The 24,747-nt window shown below is 33.6% G+C and overlaps 1 protein-coding gene across 1 annotated transcript in view; it reads right to left on the bottom strand.

The window, feature by feature from the left end:
- Positions 1 to 24,747, bottom strand: part of CDH18 (cadherin 18, type 2) — a 210,810-nt gene that overhangs the window by 91,790 nt on the left and 94,273 nt on the right. The window contains exon 3 of the mRNA XM_012653179.1: positions 8,912 to 9,079. Coding sequence (XP_012508633.1) covers positions 8,912 to 9,079 — 168 coding nt within the window. The remainder of the gene's footprint in view (positions 1 to 8,911; positions 9,080 to 24,747) is intronic.

The following is a 24,747-nucleotide window of genomic DNA, read 5'->3' on the forward strand; positions in this document are numbered from 1 at the left end:
GGATTTGGGGTGGCTTTATAATAATGTCATAAATAATATAAGTTTATAATCAATTACCAAGCTGTAGAATGAGAAAATAAATATAATGGCTACATATAATGAAACAGAACTGGTGAATTATCATTAATTTTGACAGTCTACCAACAATGGTAAACACTATTGAGTCTATAAAACTCATTGTCTGATATGCAGAAAGATTGATTTTCCAAAATTTGTCCAAATATTAAATGTAGAATGGAACTTTTCCTATAGTTACTTACGAAATAAATAATAAGAAGCATAATTAACATGTTTTAATAACTTTTATTGACAAGTTGGGAACATGTTTAATAAAGCAATTTATTATAGAAAATTCAAAACAGCATTACAAATAACAGAAACCCAGGAACCTTTAATTAAAATGTAAGTTGACAAAATAATTTTAACCAAGATTAAATTATTAGTGATTCAATATTATACAAGAATATAGTTAGACTTATAGATAAGTGGATATGGAGCCTCTATGAAAATAATTTCAATGAGCCAATATTTGTCAGTTGTGGTATGATACCAAAAAAAAGTCTTATTTAGTGAATGTTAAAACATTGTGGAAAGAAATTAAAGACATAAATAAATGGAAACATCACTATAAATCATCAACGACAACAAAACCAACAAATAACCCAATTTTAAAAGTTGGCAAAGGACTGAAATAGACATTTCTTCACAGACGATATACAAAAAAATCTATTATCAAGAAAAGGATAGAAAGAAAAGAAAAAGAAAATAAATGTTGACAAGTATGTGGAGAAATTGGAACTCTTATGCACTATTCATGGGGAAGCAAAATGGTGATAGCCATTATGAAAAACAGTATGAAGATTCCTCAAAAAACTAAACACAGAGTCACCATATGATCTAGAAATTCCCCTTCCAGGTACACTCGAAAGCATTAAAAGTGGGGTCTTGAAGTGATATTTGTATTCCCATGTTCATAGCCACATTATTGATGATAGTCAAAAGATGGAGTCACCCCAAATGTCCAGCAACAGATAAATGGATAAACAAAGTGCATTATATACACACAATAGAATATTAATCAGCATTTTAAAAAAATAAGTTCTTATTCATTCTAGAGAATGGATGAAACTTGAAACATTGTGTTTAATGAAGTTAGCCAGACACAAAAAAACAAACGTTGCATGATTCCACCTATATAAAGTACCTAGAATAGTAAAACTCATAGAGACAGAAAGTTGAATAATAAATAGCAGAGACTAAAGGGAAGGGAGAATGGGGAGGTACAAAGTTACAGTACAAAGTTACTTTGTACCCTTAATGGGTACAAAGTTTCAGTTTGGCAAGATGAAGAGAGTTCTGGAGATGAATGGTAGTGGTGGGTACACAAGAAGTAGTAACAATTAACTGTGTACATTATAATTGTTAAAAGTAAATTTATTACATATACTTTACCATAAAAAAATAAAATCAACATGTGAACAATTAGTACTTGAACCTTTCTTCGCAATGGAAAAAATAAAGGACAGATACCAACAAGTGCTGGAAAACATGATGATGAAAATATGACCAAAAATTCTAAAAAAGAATATAATATTACTACAAAATATGTAATTTTCTTCAAAATGTTAGTTTTGCTGCACTTCTCAATATGTGAAGATTAGATTCACTGAGATGTGAGGTACTGTAATGCACATTGTTGAACTTTAGGCATCAAGTTATTTGCAGTAGATTAAAAAAGTATTTTTTTGTATTTCAAATATATGTGAATAATTTTAAATTGTATTCTTCCCCATTAGCAAGATTTTTCTTTTAATTTCTTCAATTAGTGACAGAATTATCTATTTTGCCTTTAAGGCTACATGATTTTACACAGCTTAGACATATAGATCTCATTATCTCACATTTTTATTTCTGAATGTTCCATAATTTCATATGCCACATGTGATACTTTTCATATAATATTTTAGACTACCTCATAAAATGCTGATGATTAACTGAAGTACATTTAAAGAAGGAAGACTTGCTGAGAATAATAAAAGGACAGATCACTCATTGAAGCTTGTCCTTTTTAATATACTTTTCCTCCAACAGTATTGATTCTAATTGTTTTTTAAAAGCCTTTGTATCTTTGCTTCAGTAACTTTTCCAGTTACTGACCAAGTCATTCCCTCAGATCCATCCAAGGCCCCATCCTACAAAAGCTATAATCAATCTGATTTAAAAAAAAGAGCCCTGGACCAGATGAATTTACAGCCAAACTCTACCAGACCTACAAAGAAGAGCTGGTACCCACAGAAATTATTGCACAACATTGAAGGAGGGAATCCTCCCCAAATCATTCTACAAAGCCAATATCACTTTGATAACAGCCAGGAAAGAAAACAACAAAAAAAGAAAATTACAGACCAATATCCCTTATGAATATAGATGCAAATATCCTCAAAAAGATACTAGCAAATTGAATTCAAGAGCACATCAAAAAAAAAATATATATATATATCCACCATGACTGAGTGGGTTTTATCCCAGGGATGCAAGGATGGTTCAACATACAGAAATCAATAAATGTGATTCACCACCTAAACAGAAGCAAAAACAAAGATCATATGATCATCTCAATAAATGCTGAAAAAGCATTCTGCAAAATCCAGCACCCTTTCATAATAAACACCCTCAACAAACTAGGAATAGAAGGAACATATTCCAACATTATAAAAGCCATATATGACAAACGCACAGCCAACATCATAATGAATGGGGAAAAGTTGAAAGGCTTTCCCTTAAGAACTGGAATAAGATAAGGGTTCTCACTGTCAACGCTTATATTCAACAGTACTGGAATTCCTAGCTGCAGCAATTACAATTAGGCAAAAGAAAGAAATAAAGGATATCTAAATCAGGAAAGAGGAGGTCAAACTATCACTTTTTGATGATGATATGATCCCAAAGACTTCACCAAGAGACTCCTGGATTTGGTAAATAAATTCAGCAAAGTCTCCTGGTCTCCAAGAGACTCCTGGATTTGGTAAATAAATTCAGCAAAGTCTCAGGTTACAAAATCAATGTATATAAATCAGTATCATTTCTATATGCCAATAACAGTCAAACTGAGAGTCAAAGCAAATACTCAATATCATCCATAATAGACAAAGAAAATAAAATACCTGGAAATAAACTTAACCAATGAGGTGAATTATCTCTATAAGAAAACAATGAAACACTGAGAAAATAAACCACAGATGACACAAACAAATGGAAAAGCATATCATGCTCTTGGATTGGTAGAATCATCATTGTCAGAATGTTAATACTGCCCAAGAAGTGATTTACAAATTCAACACAATCCCCATCAAAACGCCAGTGTCATATCTCACAGATACAGAAAATATAATTCTATGCTTCATAAGAAAGAGACCAAATACTCAAAGCAATCTTAAGCAAAAAGAACAAATCTGGAGGTATCACATTACCAGACTTCAAACTATAGTACAAGGGTATAGCAACCAAAACAGCATGGCATTGGTATAAAAGTGGAGACTTAGACCAATCCAGAACAGAGAACCCAGATATAAAACCATCTACCTACAACCAGTTGATCTTCTACTAGCAGACAACAACACATGCTGGAGAAAAGAAGCCCTATTCAATAAATAGTGCTGGAAAAATTGGATAGCCACATGCAGAAGAATGAAACAGGACTCCTATCTCTCACCACTTGCAGAAATTAATACAAGATGGGTGAAATATTTAAATGTAAGGCACAAAAGACTAAAAATTTTAGAACAAAGTGTAGGAAAAATTCCTCTAGATATCAGCCTAGAAAAGAATATGACTAAAATCCCAACAGCAATTACAACAACAGAAAGACATAAATGAGACTTGATCAAATTAAAAAGTTTCTGCAGAGCCAAGGAAACAATCATTACAGCGAACAGACAACCTACAGAATGGGAGAAAATATTTGCATGCTACACGTCCAAAAAAGGGCTGAGAATTAGAATCTATAAAGAACTCAAGCAAATCAGCAAGAGAAAAACAAACAACCCCATTAAAAAGTGGGCAAAATACATGAATAAAGCTTTTCAAAAGAGGATAGACTAATAGCCAATAAATATATGAAAAAAATGCTCAATGTCTCTAATCATCAGGGATATGCAAACTAAAACCACAATGACATATCACCTAACCCCAGTGAAAAGGGCTTTTATCAAAGAGTCCCAGAACAACAGTTGCTGGTGTGGAAGTGTAGAGAACGGAACACTCATACACTGTTAGTGGGACTGCCTTTATGGAAAGTAGTATGGAGATACTTCAAAGAACTAAAAGTAGACCTACCATTTCATCCAACAATCCCACTACTGGGTATTTACCCAAAGAAAAAAAATCATTTTATCAAAAAGACACTTGCACTAGAATGTTTATTGCAGCACGATTCACAATCTCAAAGATGTGGAATCAATGAGAATGGCCATCGATTCACGAGTGGATTAATAAAATGTGGTATAGATATACCATGGAGTACTACTCAGCCATAAGAAAGGAATTAATACCATTTGCAACAATCTGGGTGGAACTGCAGATCATTCTTCTACGTGAAATATCACAAGAATGGATAAACAAACACCACATGTACTCAATGTTAAATTGGAACTCATCGATCAGCACTCATTTGCACAGATGGAAATAAAACCCAATGGAAATCAAGCAGGTGGAAGGGTGGAGGAGAGGATGGGTGAAATCATACCTAATGCATACAATGTACACTATCTGGGTGACGAGTACAGTTATAATTTTGACTCAAGCAGTACAAAAGCAATCCATATAACCAAAACATTTATACCCCTTTAATATTCTGAAATAAAAAAAATTCTGCAAGAATATAGACAATTGGGATGTAGGATCAACTTGAACTAATTTACATATGTAGAACCTTAACTATGCAGCTGCAGAATTTCCTTCTTTTAAAGTACTTAGGAACATCTATAAAAATCAGCTACATACTGGCCTTTTAAAGAAACCCTCAACAAGTTCAAAGTATATGCCTGCAACCATAATAAAATAAACAGATATCATTTTAAAAAGACAGCAGAGAGACCTCGGCTCTTTGGTAATTAAAAAATAACACTCCACATTTCAATAGGTCAAAAGAGAAGCTTTCCTTATTTGCATTTGTTTCAAACAAAATATTAATGCTTTGTATATTATATAATATTTAAATTAGTTTTCGCAAAAATGTAAATAATGAATTAAAAGCATTGGGTCTTCCCTTAAAATATTTTGATTCAATAAAATCCCGTCAATGTCAATATCTTCATCGGCGATATTTTCTTTTTCTTTAACATTAAAACTTGTTCAAACCAATTAAACATTTGTTATAGTGACTTTATGGGAAATACTGCCATCTATTGAACTTTTCAGACTTACTTCTCCAATGCCATTAAATATATTGTGCTAAACCCACTGTAGTTACAAGTACATAGAAGTTATTGGCTGACTTACAATTTTGTAATTATTTCAAGTTCTTGAGGAAGTTATGTTATATACCCAAGTTTTTACTGTTTTATTGTGATTACTTGTCATGTGTTATTCTTCATTCCCCAACTAGATTATTTACAAGGACATTTCTCAAAATAACAGCTCCTTCTATTTAGGATACAGAAGATTTGCTTTATAAACTTTCATGTAAGGGTCTAGATTTTACATGCATATACTTTATTCACAATAATCAATGTCAATGGCTTCATATCTACCTAGGAACAAATTATATGACAACCAAAACATAGAATACTATTAAAACCAGAAAAGGAAATGGCAGAATCTTAAGAAAAAAGCAGAATATATAAAGATCTAATATTGAGGAAGTTTACATATTGAGATAGATATTTTTTCAGAAGGAGAACTGGGTATCACTTATGTAATTTGAATGGCGATACAGACCATAGATGTGGTGATTTATTTCCTTTCACTGAGTCTATTTTTTCTAAGTGGCTCTCTTTCTTAACACCTTCCAGCCCAAATGTAGGCATCACCTTGAACTTAGTAATGGTTGCCCTCTTAGCTGAACTTTAATGGCCCAATCACTTTTCTCCCCTTCTGCTTTCCTGATACTGACAGGCAGCTTGTTTCAGCCAGGACCTCTATTTGTCTCGTATCCTAAGCCACTGAGTGTGCAACACCCTAGAGTAGAGACTTTGTAAAGAAAATTATTAGCTCTAATTCACTACCTCTCAAACACTCAGAGCCTATTTACTTTAAGATAAAGTGATGTATAATTATGTTACAAGATATCACTACCTTATTCACTCTCTTGAGCATGATAGGTTAACAGAAAAAAGACGCTTTGAGGGAGTATTTTTGCCAAGTTTTGTGTGAGGGATGTTTACACTAGAGTCAGTTGTAGTAATGGTGTGAGAAAGATGGCTTTCTCAGGTGAAGAGAGAAAGAAGGTGGAAGTGCTACTGTGGAAACTTTTAAGAGAAACAATTTGACTACTCAATCCACTTGATGACTGAATATGATCTTTATATAATTTGAACTGTGTAAAGATTTGTGCATGCACGTCATAGTGCATCATGAATGCAAGTCTTCAAAAGATATCATTTTTTTCTCTAAGTGGTTTACAAATTTTTCCCAGTATGTATATTAATGAGTTGCAATGATTATGGGTAAATTAAAGAATACTGCAAGCTAAAGTAAAGTATCGTCATGGTGACATCAAATTTTTGTAAAAGGAGCATTGTGTTTTGTGCAATTGGAGTACAAAATAAAATATTTTTAAACAAGCTGGAGTGTAAGGTTCTGAATGTGTCCTGTCTCCTTTTCAAAACTGTAAGCTCATCTGGAAGTGCTGCAGTGTTTACATCTATCAATCATTCCGATCAGAATGCTACTGACTGAAGAAATGTAGAGACCATTAGATACAATAAGTTCACTCAGAGTATACATTTATTCTGTTTCTTTGCCGGGTAAAGCAATTGTTTTCACCCTAAACTATTCAATAGTAACACTGTTATCAATCAAAATAATAAAATCAGAAACAAACCTTTCTATATTCCATATTTATATTCATGTACATGAATCATATTCTCAATACTTATCACAATTACATTTTTCTGTTAATATCTAAAATCAATCTTAATGCACTTGTAAATTTAAAAATTATTTTAAGGAGAAAAGGAGGGGAAGGAGTGGAAGATGCCATCTGTGCTATGAATAAACATTTACTGAGCCTCTGCTGTGTACAACTTGAGTATTCAGTCTATCAAAAGATATGATATACATCTTAAAAATAGCGGTGGTAAAATCTATTTGAAAATAATGTAGACAAGTTGTTATTGTAAACTACATTAAGGTTTAGATTCAGTTGAGTCTGGTATTATCATTCATTACCTGTTTTTTAATCTTCAACTTCAGTTTCCACATTTTAGGAAATAATAGCATTTGTTTAGTAGTGATGTATGTGTGTATGCATATTGTATGAACTAAGTGATAAAATACATACTTTATTTTGTAAAATGATTTAAAATTTAATTATATTCTGTGGTTCAATATAATACAGACTTATGTATGATCTATAATTTATTAATATTTTCAAACATACATTTTTCATAGAGTAAAGGCCACATACATGAACTAGGCCATGTAATCTTATCTCTATGGTCAATATTTTAAAATGGTTTTTATTTAACTTTCAACTTAACTTGTGTGCCTTTTAATAATGGTCTTTTAACAATAGTAGTTTGATAAAGTATTTAAATTCAACTAATTCACTCATTCATTTAATAATCATTTATGAAGTGCTGGGTACTGGGCTGAAGACTTAAGGTTACAAAAAAAAAAAAAAAATCAAACATCATTGTTACTTAGAGGACCTCACCGTAGTAGAGGAAATATGCGCCTGTGGAAATCACTATAACACGGACATGCATGCAAAGTGCTGTGTGAGAGGAGCAAAACAGATTGGGTCTCTGTTAATTCTACAACAGAGATTCATGAGAGACTTACAACAGGGAATTTAAATAAAGGAGTATGAATATGGGGAAATTCTAGTTTAAGTAAGATGCGTGCAAGGTATTATTATATTTTAGGAGGAGGTAGTATTTCATTGTGGCTAGGCCTGGGGTATACTGAGAATGACATTAAGAGATAAAGCTGTGAAAGGCATTTCATCCTGACCTGTGAAGAGCCTTTATTGACATACCACAGCATCTGCTATGTGATAGTTTGTGAACATCATTTCTGAGACGAACATAAGGGACAACTCCTCTGCAGGATTTTTATGATTATTAAAGGTTATTTTATAAAATGTCATCCACAGTATCTTCCATATTAAAAACACTCAAATCTATTGTAATTACATCCTTTACATCTTGATAATGTCGTAAATACCATACCCTTCCAAACTCACAGGATTAATACCTCTCCTTTCTCCCAATTGCCTGCTGGCACACACGTGTGTGTGTGTGTGTGTGTGTGTGTGTGTGCATGCACGCGCGTGCATGCATGTAGAACACTGTTTCATAATGTGTATTTAAAAAAAATTAATCACAGAAAGTACATATATAATAACATTGAATAAGTAGATTGTTGATATCAAAATACATTTTAACATCTCTATGAACACTTTAAGAATAAATATGCAAGACACCATTACTTAGTACCACTATATTAATATTTAACTGATTTTAACTGAAACTCATACTTTTAACATGGACCAATTACCTCCCAGGTTCAATAGACAATAGGTGGAGTGATTTATTTAGTCTTGCATAAATAAGGGTGACCATATAGAACAAAAAAAAAATATTTCCACTTAAGAAAATAATAACATAACAATATTTATTCAGGTATTCCATTTTGCTTAACATAAACAGATAATGGTAAATTCAAATCATGGAAAACAGGTACGTACTCTGAGGAAACCGTGGCGGATTGTCGTTTACATCAGTCAAGGTGATATTGACTGTTGTAGATCCCGAAAGCCCTCCAACTTGCCCAGCCATGTCTTTGGCTTGAATGACCACTGAGTAGTGTTCTCTGGCTTCTCTGTCCATGTTATGTAAGGCAGTTCTAATAACTCCTGTAATATACATGTTGAAAAAAACAATATGAGTTATACATTAAATAAGAATCAAGTTATGTATCTTTTTTTTGCTTTGTTTTCAGAAAGGTCTTTTTAAGTAGCATATGCTTGAGAGAAATCCACACTTCTGAGAAAAACGGTACCTTAACAATGCACAAAAACTGTGTCATTGAAACATTCATTTACAACCTCATGTCCCAAAGCATTCTATTAGTGGCAAATACCTATCTATCTTCGTTCCTTGGGGTAGATGGTCCCTCAAGAGAAGCCCTGTGGCCCAAGCTTGCTACTCTTGCTGGTGTGCTGAACATTTTACAGCTTGGACTCCTCAGAAATGTCAATTAAGATGGTCATATTGATTTGAGCAGAGATTAATTTTCCTCTTTACAGAGCAATTTCCATACCTTCCTTGCAGGATTGTCAATATTTGATGATGGAAAACATTCGAGGAGTTTGGACACTTTGAACAGAGATTATAGGCAGGAGGCATTTTAACAGGTATCAAAGACTAAGAAACTCACTGTTTTCATCAGAAAACAACTTTAACAAGAACTAGATCTAAGTACATAAGCAAAATTTTGAAAGTAATAATACTATAAATACATTGTAAAAGTCACATTCTTTATCTTAATAGCACAAAGGGGGACTTTTAACACACTTTTGCATGATGCATACTTGGATTGAATAAAAGAATGAGATGTTATATATTCATTTGTGATTATACATACATAACAACTACCCCCACCCACACACATAAATTAAATATCTCTATCAATAGAGTCTTTACAACTGAAAACACATTTTCCAGAGGACCATGCTTACCCAGGGCCTATTAACTATGTCATAAAATAAAAATATTTTCCTGGCCAGGCGCGGTGGCTCACGCCTGTAATCCTAGCACTCTGGGAGGCCGAGGCGGGCGGATCGTTTGAGCTCAGGAGTTCGAGACCAGCCTGAGCAAGAGCAAGACCCCGTCTCTACTAAAAATTAGAAAGAAATTAATCGGACAACTAAAAATATATAGAAAAAAAAATTAGCCGGGCATGGTGCCACATGCCTGCAGTCCCAGCTACTTGGGAAGCTGAGGCAGAAGGATTGCTTGAGCCCAGGAGTTTGAGGTTGCTGTGAGCTAGGCTGACGCCACAGCACTCACTCTAGCCAGGGCAACAGAGTGAAACTTTGTCTCAAAAAAAAAAAAAAAAAAATTTTCCTGTGTAGATGAAGTATATATAAGTATGTACATAAATATATATGTATATATATATGTATTTTTACTTTCATGTATATACATATAAACATATGATCTAAATATATTTGTCACTCTAAATATGGGCCATCATTTAATAAACTCCCTTTTATTTTTATTAAAAAGAGTTGAATTATGCCATCTTTGAAAAATACACCAGTAACTTTAATCAAACTCACACTTGATTAGTTAGCAGAACAATTCATAAGAAGTTACCAATTATAACTGCTAACTATAGAGTTTACAAAATACATTGCCAAAGGATATCATGATATATGACGAAAAATAAAGTTGAATATTCAAATTAAAAATAGCCTTTTAAAAGTAGAAAGGATTATTAAATCAATTGTTTTGAATATAGAACATTGAATGACTATTTTGGATTTTTTTAACTGACTTGATTGGCTGTGTAATAATGACTTTGAGAGGAGAGCCTCAGGCTTCAAGAAAAGGATCTCACAACTTTCAAATATTGTGAACATATAATTGAGGGAATTTAGAAAAAACTTTCCTGGAGCGAAATAGATATGAAAATTACTCTTATCAAAAGAAATTATAATAATATAATAATAAATGATTCATCTAATTCATGTATATGAAAAAGCCTCAAGCACCTTTGTTAAAAAAACAATGTTTTATCATATATAACTACTTAAGTATGAATTTGATGCAGAAATGAATAAGCAAAGGATTTATGAAAACATTTTATGAAAGGAATGTATATTTTCTAGCTTTTGAAAAAAAAAGAATCTTTTCTAAGAAGAATGAATTATAAATGGGACTTGCCTTTAGTAGGGAGAAGTATGAGATTCTTATCAAAGATAAATGTTTTGCAATAAGATCACTAAAATGATATTTTGCAAAATATACATATCTAAAAGTAAAACTAATCATTACAAAGTGAATGATAGATATCTCTTTTACACAATTTGAATTTAGTCCTTTAAGAGGATCAGAGAAATCAGCAAAGTGTTCTGTTTATAGTATGAATGTCAATAATTTCATTATGGTGCCATTATTTGCCTTCTTTTATAATGTAGCAACTTATAGAACAAAGTGGGAAAACCCTGTCAACTAAATTTGCTCATAGAAAGTAAAAAGCAAATCCAGAAATGACATATACTTCTCAGAAGTGATTGTCTCAGAATTCATTTAAACTCACAACTGTCTTGAACGTGGCCCAATTGCATTTGTTTAGCTATGACCTCTCCTGAGGACACTTAGGTAATCGAGGAGAATTACAGTCAAACTGCCATAGTAACGTTATTTCAGTACAAGATAATCACCTTCTATCATGCAACCCAATGCATGTTACTGGAGTGGCCTAAACTGCAGCTGATGCACAGTAATTTTCTTTTTCCTTTTAAATAGACATATTTTAGGTTTGCTAGTTTTAGGTCCATCCACAGCAAAACTGAGCAGAAAGTACAGACAATTTCCAAATATACTTTGCTTCCTCCCTACACACAGTTATCCTCACTACTAACATTCTACACCCAGAATGGCATATTTTTATGATTGATGAACCTACCTTGATACATCATTATTGCCCAAAATCCAGAGTTTAAATTATAGTTCACTCTAGGTGTTATACATTCTATGGGCTTTGACAAATACATACATAATGACAGGTATCCACATTATAGTATTACACAGAATAGTTTCATTTCCCTAAAAATCCTTTCTCCTCTATTTATTCCTTCCTTCCCTCAACACTGATCATTCTCACGATCACTGATGTTATAGAGTCTCTACAATTTTGTTTTTTCCAGAATGAAATACAAATGGAATCATACCATAGACAGCCTTTCAGATTTTCTTATTTTACTCAGTAATATTCATTTAGGTTTTCTCTATGTATTTTCATAGCTTGGTAGCTCATTTCTTTCTAGTGTCGATTAATAATTCCATTAGCTTGAATGTTCCACAGTCTATTTAGCCAATCACTTACTGAAGGAAATGTTGGCTGCTTCCAAGCATTGGTGATTATAAATAAAACTGCTATAGAGAGAGATCTATGTATGAGTTTTTGTATGGACATAACATTTTCAACTCATTTGAGTAAATACCAAGGAGCATGATTGGTGGGACATATGGTCAGAGTATGTTTAGTTTTGTAAGAAATTACCAAATTGTCTTCCAAAGTGGTTGTGCCATTTTCCATTTCCGCCAGCAATGAATGAGAGTTCATGTTTTTCCACATGGTTGCCAGCCTTTGGTATTTATTGTCAGTGTTCTCGATTTTGGCCAATGTAATAGGTGGGCAGTGGTATTTAATTGCTATTTTAATTTGTATTTCCTTGACGACATATGAAGTTGGATACCTTTTTATATGTTTATTTGTCACCTGTAGATCTTCTTTGAAGAGATGTCTGTTCAGATTTGTTGCCCATTTTTAAAAATTGGGTTGTCCATTTTCATATTGTTGTTAATGTTTAAGAGTTCTTTGTATATTTCAGGTAACAGTATGCATTACTCAGGATTTTTCAGAGAAACAGAAACAATAGGAAATTTTATATATATGTGTGTCTATACACATATACACAGGTGTGTGTATATATACACACACAAACACGTGTATATATGGAGAAAAATTTCTTAGGAGAAATTGTTTCATATCATTATGGAGGACAACAAGTCCCACAATTTCTGGAGACCAAGAAAAGATGATAGTGTAATTCAGTCCAATTCTGAAGGCCTGAGAAACCAGAAATTTAGTGGTGGAAATCCCAGTCCAAGGGCAAAAGAAGACCAATGTCCCAGCTCAAGTGGGCAAATTATTCCTTCCTCCATCTTTTCCTCTGTTCAGGCCTCAATATATTGGAACATACCCACTCACATTGGAAAAGACAATCTGCGTTATTGATTCCAACTATTCAAATGCTAATTTCATCTGGAAAAACCCTCAGAGACACATCCACAAATAATGTTTAGTCAAATATCTGAGCATCCATGATCCAGTCAAGTTAACACACAAAATTAATCATCACATAGTCCTCTTTCAAATATGCCTTTTAAAAATATTTTCTCCCAGGCTGTAACTTGTCTTCCCATCCTCTTGACAATGTTTTTCACAGAGCAGAAGTTTTAATTTTAATGAAGTCCAATTAATCAATTATTTCTTTTATGGATTATGCCTGTGGTATTGTATCTAAAAAGTCATACACAAAGTCACCAAGATTTTTTCCTATGTAATCTTCTAGGAGTTTCAGAGTTTTATGTTTTACATTTAAGTCTGTGATCCATTTTCAGTTAAGTTTTAGGTGGGGTGTAAGGTCTAGATCTAGGTTTTGTTTTTTTTTTTTCATGTTGTGGACAGTTGTTCCAGAAACATTTGTTAAAAAGACTATCATTTCTTCATTTTTTAAGTTTTGCTACTTTGTGGAGATCAGTTGGTTGTATTTTATAAATCTATTTCTAGGTTCTCTAGACTGTTATACTGATTTATTTATCTATTCTTTCACATATATCACACTTGCCTGATTACTGTAGCCTTGGAATAAGGCTTGACACTGAGTAGTGTCAATCCTCTGACTTTCTTCTTCTCCTTCAATAGTATGTTGGTTATTCTGAGTTTTGTGTCCCTCCATATAAACTTTAGAATAAGTTTGTCAATATCCACAAAATAACTTGCTGCTGTTTTGATTGATATTACCTTGAACCTATAGATCAAGTTGGTAAAAACTGACATTTTGATAATATTGAGTTTTCCTATCCATGAACATGGAATATAGCTCCATTCGTTTAGTACTCCTTTAATTTCTTTCATCAGACTTTTTGGTGTTCCTTATATAGAGTTTGTGCATATTTTGTTAGATTTATATCTGAATTCTTTTTTGAGGGAGCTAATGAAAGTGGTATTATATTTTTTGTTTTAAACTCCATTTGTTCACAATTTCTGATAAATTTATCAAATTAGAATATTTAAAACACTATTTTAATAATGATTGAATATCTATGCAAGTGTTCACCAGCATGGATAAAGGTTTCTTTATCCATGAACGTAAACTCACTCAACAGATAGGCACAGTGAGAAGAGTTTGTGATAACTTTCTGGTATATAAGAAAGTGATTGGCATTTATATGTTTAAGTTGTATCTTGCAACTTTATTATATTTCCTTATTGGATCCAGGAGATTTTTGTTGATTCTTGTAGATTTTTTACATAGACAATCATGTCATCTGGGAAAAAAAAGACAATTTTATTTCTTCCTTCCAAATATTTATACCTTTTACTTCCTCTTCTTGCCTTATTACATTAACTAGGATGTCAGTATGATGCTGAAGAGAAGTGGTAAGAGGTGATATCTTTGCCTTTTTCCTGGTCTTGGCAGGGAAGCTTTAATTTCTCATCATTAAGTATGATGTTAGCTGCAGGTGTTTTATAGATATTCTTTATCCAGTTGAGGCAGAATATCTTTATTTTGGCACAATAACTTTAAAATTGAGAATCTAATTTTTAGCAAAAGAGATGTTTAGCATTTTTTTTATTTCAGATTATTTCAGGGGTACAAATGTTTTAGTTACATGGATTGCTTTTGTTCTGTTTGATACAAAGTTATATGTGTGCCCATCTCCCAGATAGTGTACACTGTACCCATTAGGTATAATTCCACCCACCTCCTCCTTCTGCCCCACCTGCTCGATTTCCATTGAGTTTTACTTCCCTCTGTGCACATGAATGCTGATCAGTCAGTTCCAACTTAATAGTGAGTACTTGTGGTGTTTATTCTTCCGTTTTTGCAATATTTCACTAAGGAGAATTGTCTCCAGTTCCATACATAATGTTATAAAAGGAATTAACTCATTTTTTATAGCTAAGTAGAACTCCATGTTATACATATACCACATTTTATTAATTCATTCATGAATTGGGATGGACACTTGGGTTGATTTCACATCTTTGCGATTGTGAATTGTGCTACAATAAACATTGTAGTGCAAGTGTCCTTTTGATAAAATTACTTTTTTTCCTTGGGTAAATACTCAGTAGTGGGATTGCTGGATCACATGGTAGGTCTAATTTTAGTTTTTTGAGGAATCTCCATACTATTTTCCACAGAGGTGGTACTAGTTTGCAGTCCCACCAACAGTGTATAAGCGTTCCTTTCTCTCCACATCCATACCAGCATCTATTGCTTAGCATTTTAAAAGAATGATGCCTTTCTTGGTTCAGACTGTGGGATTTTCTACAATCAACAATGCATGGTGCTACTGAGTGAATTAGTTCTTAAGTAAATTTATATTACTTATATTTTCAAATCTCCCATTTCAATGTAGTAATATTTACTTGAAGCAGATGGATAACAATGGTTGAAACAGGCTTTAACATATGTTACCCAAGATCTTACCACTCTTCTTCATGTTCCTGGGACTTGATCTCTCTCACCCTGAAGAACACCTTTGGCTATGCTCAAAGTAGCCAGAGTTATTACAAACTCTTCTCACTTTCGAGTCTGTAATTTCATTATTATAGGCTAACAGTCCTTTCTCCATATTAGTGAACACTTGCATAGATGTTCAATCATTATTAACATATTGTTTTAAATATTACAATTTGGTAAATTTATCAAAAATTGTGAAAAATGTTGAAAGAAATTAGGAAAAATGGCAAATATTTATATGTTTCCAATATTTTAAGAAAGAAATTAAGAAAAAAAACCCATTGAACTCAAGAATAATTCACAACCTACTTTCCATTCTGAATGTCAATCACAATAGCAGACTTTTTTACAGAATAAAATACATATTTTGAATAAACAGACACATGCATACACACCCTCCCTCCCTTCATACACACACTGATTTTTCTTCCACTTTTGTCCAGGAAGGTACATTTGACAATAGTGAAAACACTAAGCACAATGATATTTTTTAATAAAAAGTAAATTAAATTTGAAACTGTTTAGGCAAAATGTTCTATGGACTGGTTTTCCCAGGATATTTTCAGATTACTCCTGTCCTGCCTTAGCTATTGAAGTTCTCCTTTTCATTCTATGCAGTGTGGCAATTTGGATGGTCAATCATTCAGTCACTCTAATTTATGAAATATTTATATTGTTTTTCAACCTGGACTGTGCTTAAATATTGTCTTGAAATTTCCTTAAAGAGAAAATTGCTTATTTCTACCCCTTGAGATTCTGGTTTAGTAATTCAGAGTTGGGTTGTCCTAGGTATATCTCTGACTGACTACCACGTTATTCTGCTGAGGATACCATAACAAAATGCTATAGGCTGGGTGGCTTAAACAACAGAAATTTATTTCTCACACTTCCAGAAGCTAGGAAGTCTGAGATCTAGGTGCCAGCTGATGAGGTCCCAGGTCTCTCTTACTGGCTTGCACATGTTAATAACTGCCTCTTGCAATGTCCTCCCTTGGTCTTTCTTCTTTGCAAGTATTGAGGAAGGGGGATCTCTCTTCTACTTTTTAGAAGGTCTCAACTTCATGATCTATTTAACCCTAATTACCTCCCCAAAGCCCAATCTCTAAATACTATCACATTGGGGCTTGAGGGTTCATCATTTTGGAGGGATACAGACATTCATTTTGATTCCAGTACAAGTGAGTCAAGATTATATTTTAAATAATCACAATTAGAAAGGCAAAGTTGTACTATTATGTTGTCATGCATTTCTTCACATTTTTTCTCCATTTTGTCATGCCAGTAAATGCATATGTATATGATCATACATAAATACACACAAAATATACAAATTTAATATGCATTTTTTATAGTTGCAACACCTAAGTCCATGTACAGTATTAAAATAAACTATAGGTACATAATCCAAGTAAAAAATGATGTTTTGTTTTGTTTGTTGGTTGTTTCTACCATATATTCATGTATACATGTACTCGGTAATAACAATATAATTTATTTTTGTCTTTGAAATAAACTTAGGAAGAGCATATTATGTGGCCTTTTAATATAGCAAATTTTAAAGAAAAAAGTGGAGAGTAGCTAAATTAATTAGCAAAAATTATGGCATTGCCCATTTGTTTCAAAGTAAAGAAAATTTTCCTGTTTTCAATATATTCTAGGTGAATGGTTATGACATATTCTGAATGTTTGTTGGATATGCTTCACTTGCAATGCTTATTTCAGAAATTTTAACAGAAGTTGTTGCCTCTTATTTTCCTGTGATGCTGGGTTGAATCAACAGAATGTGATTGCTTGTGTATCATTTTGTTTTGTTTCTTATTACTTTCCTGGTAAACAATTGTAGGTGCCATCTTGCCTGCAAATTACCTTCTGACTCCTGCTTCCCAATCACCTTGATATGTAGGAGCTTGTAACTGGGAATTACTCTCTGCTGTATACAAGTTCACAACATTGAAAACTCAGCTGTGGTTATAAATATTACTTGTTGAGCTTGATTCACTGGCCTACCATATGTTTATGCTCCCTAACTTATTACATTCATATAGCACTAGATCTTCCAAAATGTTTTTGTTTTTGCATTTTTACCCACTAAAAAGAATCCAAGATGAAAATGTTATACAAATTGGTTTATTAAATAATACCACAGAAGACTTAAAAATGTCGAACAGGCTAGAACAAATAAACAAACATGCACGATCAAATTCTTACAAAAACCTCCAAGGTACACACATGTGTTTATAAGGGAAACTGGTAAGATTCCTTTCTTGCCTAAACTACACATGTACACTTTTTTCTCAATTGCTTATTTTTCTTAATTTGCCCAGTTTCTCATTTATTCATTTAATGTCTATTACGTTACAGAAAATGTGTTGAACTCCCAGTGTTTCTCTAATGGGACACATGGATCACTTAATAACTAAATAATGTGGAGTGCTCATTGTTATGCAAATTAAAGGACTCCCATGTTACATGTACTGAATTAGAATCCAGGGTCTTGGGGCCCAGACATAAGTATTTGTGACAAATTTCTCCAGTGATTCTTATGAATAGACAAATTTGAAATAGCCACCAAAAATTGACAATGTTTGGTACCTGGCTTTAAGATGCTCATCTTTCATTGTAGGATCAGTTTCTTTAAAATAATTAATACCCAAAAGAACACAAAACATTCTATGATAAAGACCTCTGCACCAGAATGTTTATGGCAGCACAATTCACCATTGCAAGGATGTGGAAACAACCCAAGTGCCCATCAGTCCATGAGTGGATTATTAAAATTTGGTATATGTTTACAATGGAATATTACTCAATCATAAGAAACGACAGTGCTCTAGAACCTCTTATACTTTCCTGGATTAAACTTATGCCCATTATCCAAAGTGAGGCACCACAAGAGCGGAAGAATGGGCTCCATTTGTACTCGCCATCAAATTGGTACTAACTGATCAACACTAGGGTGATCACATGGCAGGAATACTCTCCAGGGATTAGGGCGATTGGGGGGTAAATCTGCAACTAAAGGACATGGGAAGCACTGTAGGGGGGAAGGGCATGTCTTTAATCCGCACTTGGGTGAGGCAAAGACATAAAGTGTAACCATAATGTTAGTACCCTCACAATACCCTGAAATAAAAAAAGAAAAAAAATAATTAATACAAACCTGAGAGGTTTAAATATGTTTAAAACTTTTGTTAGCCATTTTCTAAATGATGACACTAAACATCTTGGCAGTAATAATTCCTCTCTTCAACTGCTTGATTACAGTAGTTTAGGCACCTGGAAGATTCTTTATGTTAACTATTCCATTGATATTTAGGTACTTCAACATTTAGTTTATTATAAACTATGCATACTCAGCTATACATTTTGAATTTTTCCAACTGACTTAAGGTAATATGATTTCCATAAAATCTTGTCTGTATAGAAAGCAAAAAAATATTTTGACATTTATCCTCTATGTATCCAACAACAACACAATTCCAGAAATCTGTGTTCTGTAATCATCATCCTCAATTCAATGTGTGCTGAATGTGTTTCTGCCTCTGTATAAAATGTGGGATATAAAGGCCTATAAGACAGAGTTTAAGACATTAGAATGCCATAATTAGAGTATTCACTGATACAGAAATGGTTAGCAAATCAGAAAAAGTTAAGTAATATAGAAAATTTATTTTATCAAATGAGAAACAAAACTCAGATGTCAGAGGTCATAGTGATCAAAAATTGGAAGAATGTGACCAAAGAGTACTTGTGGGAGAGGGCCATTTTATAGGATATGGAGGCCTGGGTGGAGAAGGAGGGAATTCATGGAAAGGAGATTTGATAGAATAAAGGATGCACATGGCAATACAGGACAATGAACAGGCAGATGCGGCCTCAGTGGAAAGTGTTGGGGGGATAATGGTGGAGGTTAGGAACTCAGTGTACTCTCTGGATATTTCAATAGTTTCTTCTCAAGTGACTGCAAGTTTGAATGGTTCTGTTGCTGTCTCTCTTGGAAAGTCAAGATTGTCTAGATTTCACTACTTGTTTGTCATCGTTACTGGCCCAGTCTGAGCAGGTGCATGGTTATCTCTACTTTAGCATAATTGCAACTCCAAGGTTCCAGTGGGTGATGGTTTAAAATTTCAAATTTTTATTTATATTTTTGCTATGCCATTTATTTTATTTTTAAAGACATATATATAAGATATTATATGAGACAATGTCATCTTGGATTTTTTAAAAAAGCAACATATTTAGCTTCAGGCTGTGACTCATGGAATTAACAATCATAAATTCATAGAGGTAGACATTTTTATGCTTTAGTAGGAAGATCCAATTTTTCCTGCTCTACATTTTTGCTCTTCCTACCATTAAAATTGATGGTGGAGCATTTTATTTCTGCTGAGGAAAAATGGAAGGAGAACTCACATGTTTTGTATATGGACTGTAATTCAAACACTCCCTTAAGGTACATACCTCAGATATTTTTTACCACATACTCCATGAGAGGGAAAGCTCAAGGTTTAAACAAGTCTTCCCAAATCACAGGATCAAAAAGTTGCAAAATCTGAAATCTAACCAAGACCTTTCTGCCACTAAAATCTTAATGCTACAGTGGCGTTAGCTCAAGTAATTCAGCCCTTGAAACTTGTAGAGTCTAAAGGAAAGACTCAGGTTATTTTGCAAGGGAGAGGCAGGGAGAGATGGAGGGAGAGGCAGGGAGAGATGGAGGGAGAGAGGGAGAGAAGGAGAAAAGGAGGAAGAGGTGGAGGAGGAGAAGGGAGAAGAAGAGGGAAGAGAGGAGATAAAGAGAAACATCATAAATGTTGGCTTATCTCTGTAAGGATTTGGGGACATAAATCAGGAAGATGCATAGAGAATGTAGTTGCGTTGCTACACCATTAAAGATATAACTTGGAATGTTTTGTTTTCATTTTTTTAAATTTGTATTTTGTTTATTTTTTATTTCTGTTATGAGTGTCCCAATGTGATCTATATTTTCACATGCTGTCTTTCTAGTTGATTATATTTAGTAACCATACCAATAAAATCATAGCACTGCCAGGGCATTTTGTGAAGACCAGTTATTCTCTAGACTATCACGAATTTAGCACAGGTACTCCATTCAGCACAACTTTACTGAGACAGCGCTACAGATGCCTCTTGGCTTACAATGGGGTTCTGTTGCAATAAACCATGGTAAAATTGAAAACTAGTAAGTTGAGTCATCATAAGTCAGGGACTATCTGCATATGGAAGAAAGGAAACGGAAGCATAAACTTTGAAAACACATTCATCTTGGAGTAAATCTCAAAGGTGATGATGATGATAATAGAACTACTAATATGCATAGGGCATTTATTAATAATTAATATTTGACACTAGAAAGAATGCTCTATGTTGATCATCACATTAAAGCCTCACTTGAGCTGCAGGTGATAGGTGCTCATATTCATTTTAGGAAAGGGGGATTGCAAGAACTGAAACCTTAAGGAATTTGCCCAAGTATTGATAGATATGATAGAGCCAGAATTCAGTTCATGCAATTAGGATTCAGAGTCTGTTGTCACAATCAATAGCCTCTGAGTATTTCATTCCTTTTGAATACATCAGGAAAACACTGCATAGGTCACATAGTTTTATATGTAAAGTGTTTAGCATAGTGTTGGAGTGTGCATTAGGCCACCAATCAAAGGTAGCTTCACCTTTTCATTTGTTATGTGCTACATGATGTACCACAGAAAAATATCATTTTTCTGCTTAAAAATTTATAACTTGCCACTCCTTGTTGATATAAAACTCACACTGCACACAGCAGCCCGATAGTTTGTCTGAAACAAAAAACCAGTCAATTCTTTTAGATATGGGAATTGGGATTGCTGGCTCATAAAGCAGTTCTATTTTTAAATTTTTTGATGAACCTATATACTCTTTCCATTGCAGGTGAACTATTTTAAATTCCCACAAACAGTGTACAAGAGTTTCAATTTCTCTCTAAGCTCACCAACACCTTTTTCTTTATTTTTTTGACAATAGCTATCCTAACAGTTAAGAGTTGATATCTCCTTGTGGTTTTAATTTACATTTACCTGAAGATTAGTGTTATTGGTTATCTTTTTTTACACCTGTCAGCCATATCCAAAATAATTGAAATCAAGTTCTCATAGAGATCTCACTCCCGGGTTTATTGCAGCAGTATTCACAACTACCAAGTTATGGAAACAGTCCATGGACTAATGAATAAATAAAGAAAATGTAGTATATATATACAATGGAATATTATTCAGCCTTGAAAAAGAAAGAAATCCTGTAATGTATAGCAATATGGATACCTTTTTAGGATATTAAGCCAAATCATGATCTCACTTATATGCAGAATCTGAAAATATCAAGCTCATAGAAGCAGAGAATAGAATGAATAGTGGTTTCCAGGGACTAGAGGGAAGAGAGAAATGGGCAGTTGCTGTTCAATGGATATAATAATTCAGATATGCAAGATGAATAAATTCTAGAGATCTATTTTCCAACATTGTGCCTATATTTAACAATACTGTATTGTGCACTTAAAAAATTGTTATGAGGGTAGCTCTCATTAAATGTTCTTACTATAATTAAAAAAAAAATAGAAAAAACATTCAATAGTGCAGCCAGTAACTGTAAATTAGATAGGATTTTTTTTTTTTCTGGCTTCTAATCACCTCCTTCCTCCTTTACTTCTTCCAGAGTGGATAGAGCATGAAGAATTCTGATAACATGTGTGTATTCATAAAATACTTTACACATTTTTTTCAGAATTGATATGCTTTTGGATGAATAAAATAAAAAACAGCTATGGGATTTTTTTTTCAAATGTTTCTCTTCTTTTTGAACAACAGAGCCTAAAATGATTTTGAAAGGACCCCGGCACCTTGCCAATTTGGTTTCAGAAGCAGCCTCTGCTTCTCTTGGCCAGGTTAGGTTCTAATAGCCCCGAAGAGAACACAGTGGAGTCCTTGCGGACTCCACTCACAAGGAAATTGCTAAAAATGACAGAAATGGAATTCAGAATATGGATGGAAAATATGATGATTGGAATTGAAGAGAAAGTTGTAAACCAACAAAAAGAAGCCAAAAAAATATTTCAGGAAATTAACGAAAAAAATGAAAAAGTCACTAGAGAGCTAAACAACATAAGAAAGGTTATAACAAAACTTAAAGAAATGAGTCATTCAGCAAATTTCAAAATGTAGTTGAAAGCTTTAACAATAGGCGAAACCGAGAAGAAAGAATCCCAGAGCCTGAAGACAAGGCTGTTGAGAAAACCCAGTCATTCAAAGAGGCAGAGAAGAGTATAAAAAGTCCAAGCAATCACTGAGAGAGATGTGGGACTATCTGAAGCAAACTAACATTTGAATTATAGGTATTCCTGAGGGTAAAGAAGAAAGAGTTAAAAGCATGGAAAACATATTTGAGGAAATTATTATTATTATTATTATTTTTTGAGACAGAGTCTTACTGTGTTGCCCAAGCTAGAGTGCCCTGGCGTCATCCTAGCTCACAGCAACCTCAAACTCCTAGGCTCAAGCGATCCTCCTGCCTCAGCCTTCCGAGTAGCTGGGACTACAGGCATGTGCCACCATGCCCGGCTAATTTTTTCTATATATTTTTAGTTGTCCAATTAGAGACGGGGTCTCGCTCTTGCTCAGGCTGGTATCGAACTCCTGAGCTCAAACAATCTGCCCGCCTCGGATTCCCAGAGAGCTAGGATTACAGGCCTGAGCCACTGCGCCCGGCCTATTTGAGGAAATTATTGAGGTAAACTTCCTGGGCATCGTCAGAAATTCAGACACACAGATACAAGATAGACATCAAACACTGGGGAGATTCATAGCAAATAGGTCATCTCTAATAGCATCGGAATCAAAGATCCCTATTGTAGTGAGTTTACTTTAAGAAATCGCAGAAAGATGATGTATAAACCTGGGTAACTGAAATTTCTGACTCCAAAAGTTCAGGATCCAATCAAACTGTACAAAAGCAATTTATTCAGTCAAAATATTTGTACCCCCATGATAGTCAAAAAAAAAAAGACAGAAAAGAAGTCATGTAAAATATTAATATTATTGGTTGTTATCTTTAAATGGAGGGATGGTGAGTGTTTTGTCTTCTTCTTTTTCTACTTGTTTATATTTTACAAATTTACTATAATGGACATGTATTCCAAGAGAAGTAAATAAAATAGATGACCACTTAAAAAATAAAAAAAAAAAATAAAAAAAATTGTGTAACAAAAGGAAGAGTGAAAATATCTTAGAAAATATCTTAGAAAAATCTTAGAAAATAAAGATTCATCTTGTTTCAAGTGGCTATTAAACCTTTTCTGTCTTCTCTTTGAAGGGAATCAAATACCAATGCTATTATTGCTACCATTTGGAGAAAATGTTCATGGCTTGATGGATTAACAAGGCTACCTACAAATTCTTTGACAATAGTCCCATTAAGAGTCTGGATTTATTCGTCTTCCCCTTGTATTTGGGCTGGCCTGTGACTGCTTTAACCAATGTAGTACAATGGAAATGACTTTACCAGTTTTTGCCCTGCTCTTAAGAGGTTTGGAAGATTCTGCCTTGGTCTTTATCTCTCCTGAGTTGTCTTACTAATGAGACCATGTAGAGAAGCCTTGAGATCACATGAAGAGAACTAGTTTCCAGCTGGGCCCAGTCTCCCAAGTGTTCCTACTAAGACATCAGGCATGGGAGTAGACCCATTTTTGAAACTCCACACAGTTCATGTGTCAAATGGATACCACCAAATAGCTACCAAACCAAACCTATGCCATATGAATCAATGAATTGTCCAGACAATCCCTGCTCAATTTTCTGGCATTCAAAATTATTGCTGTTTTGAAAGTTCTTAGTTTGGAGGGTAATTTGCCACATGGTTTGAATCCAAATTTGGCATTCAAATTTGGAATACACACACATGCACATATACACACACGTTAATTACAATAAAGCCTTAACAAGTGAAATTCTAAGATGCAACTCAAGCAGAAGGAGAATATCACTAAA

Source organism: Propithecus coquereli, unplaced genomic scaffold, assembly GCF_000956105.1.
Source record: "Propithecus coquereli isolate 6110/MARCELLA unplaced genomic scaffold, Pcoq_1.0 Scaffold417, whole genome shotgun sequence".
Taxonomy (NCBI): Eukaryota; Metazoa; Chordata; class Mammalia; order Primates; family Indriidae; genus Propithecus; species Propithecus coquereli.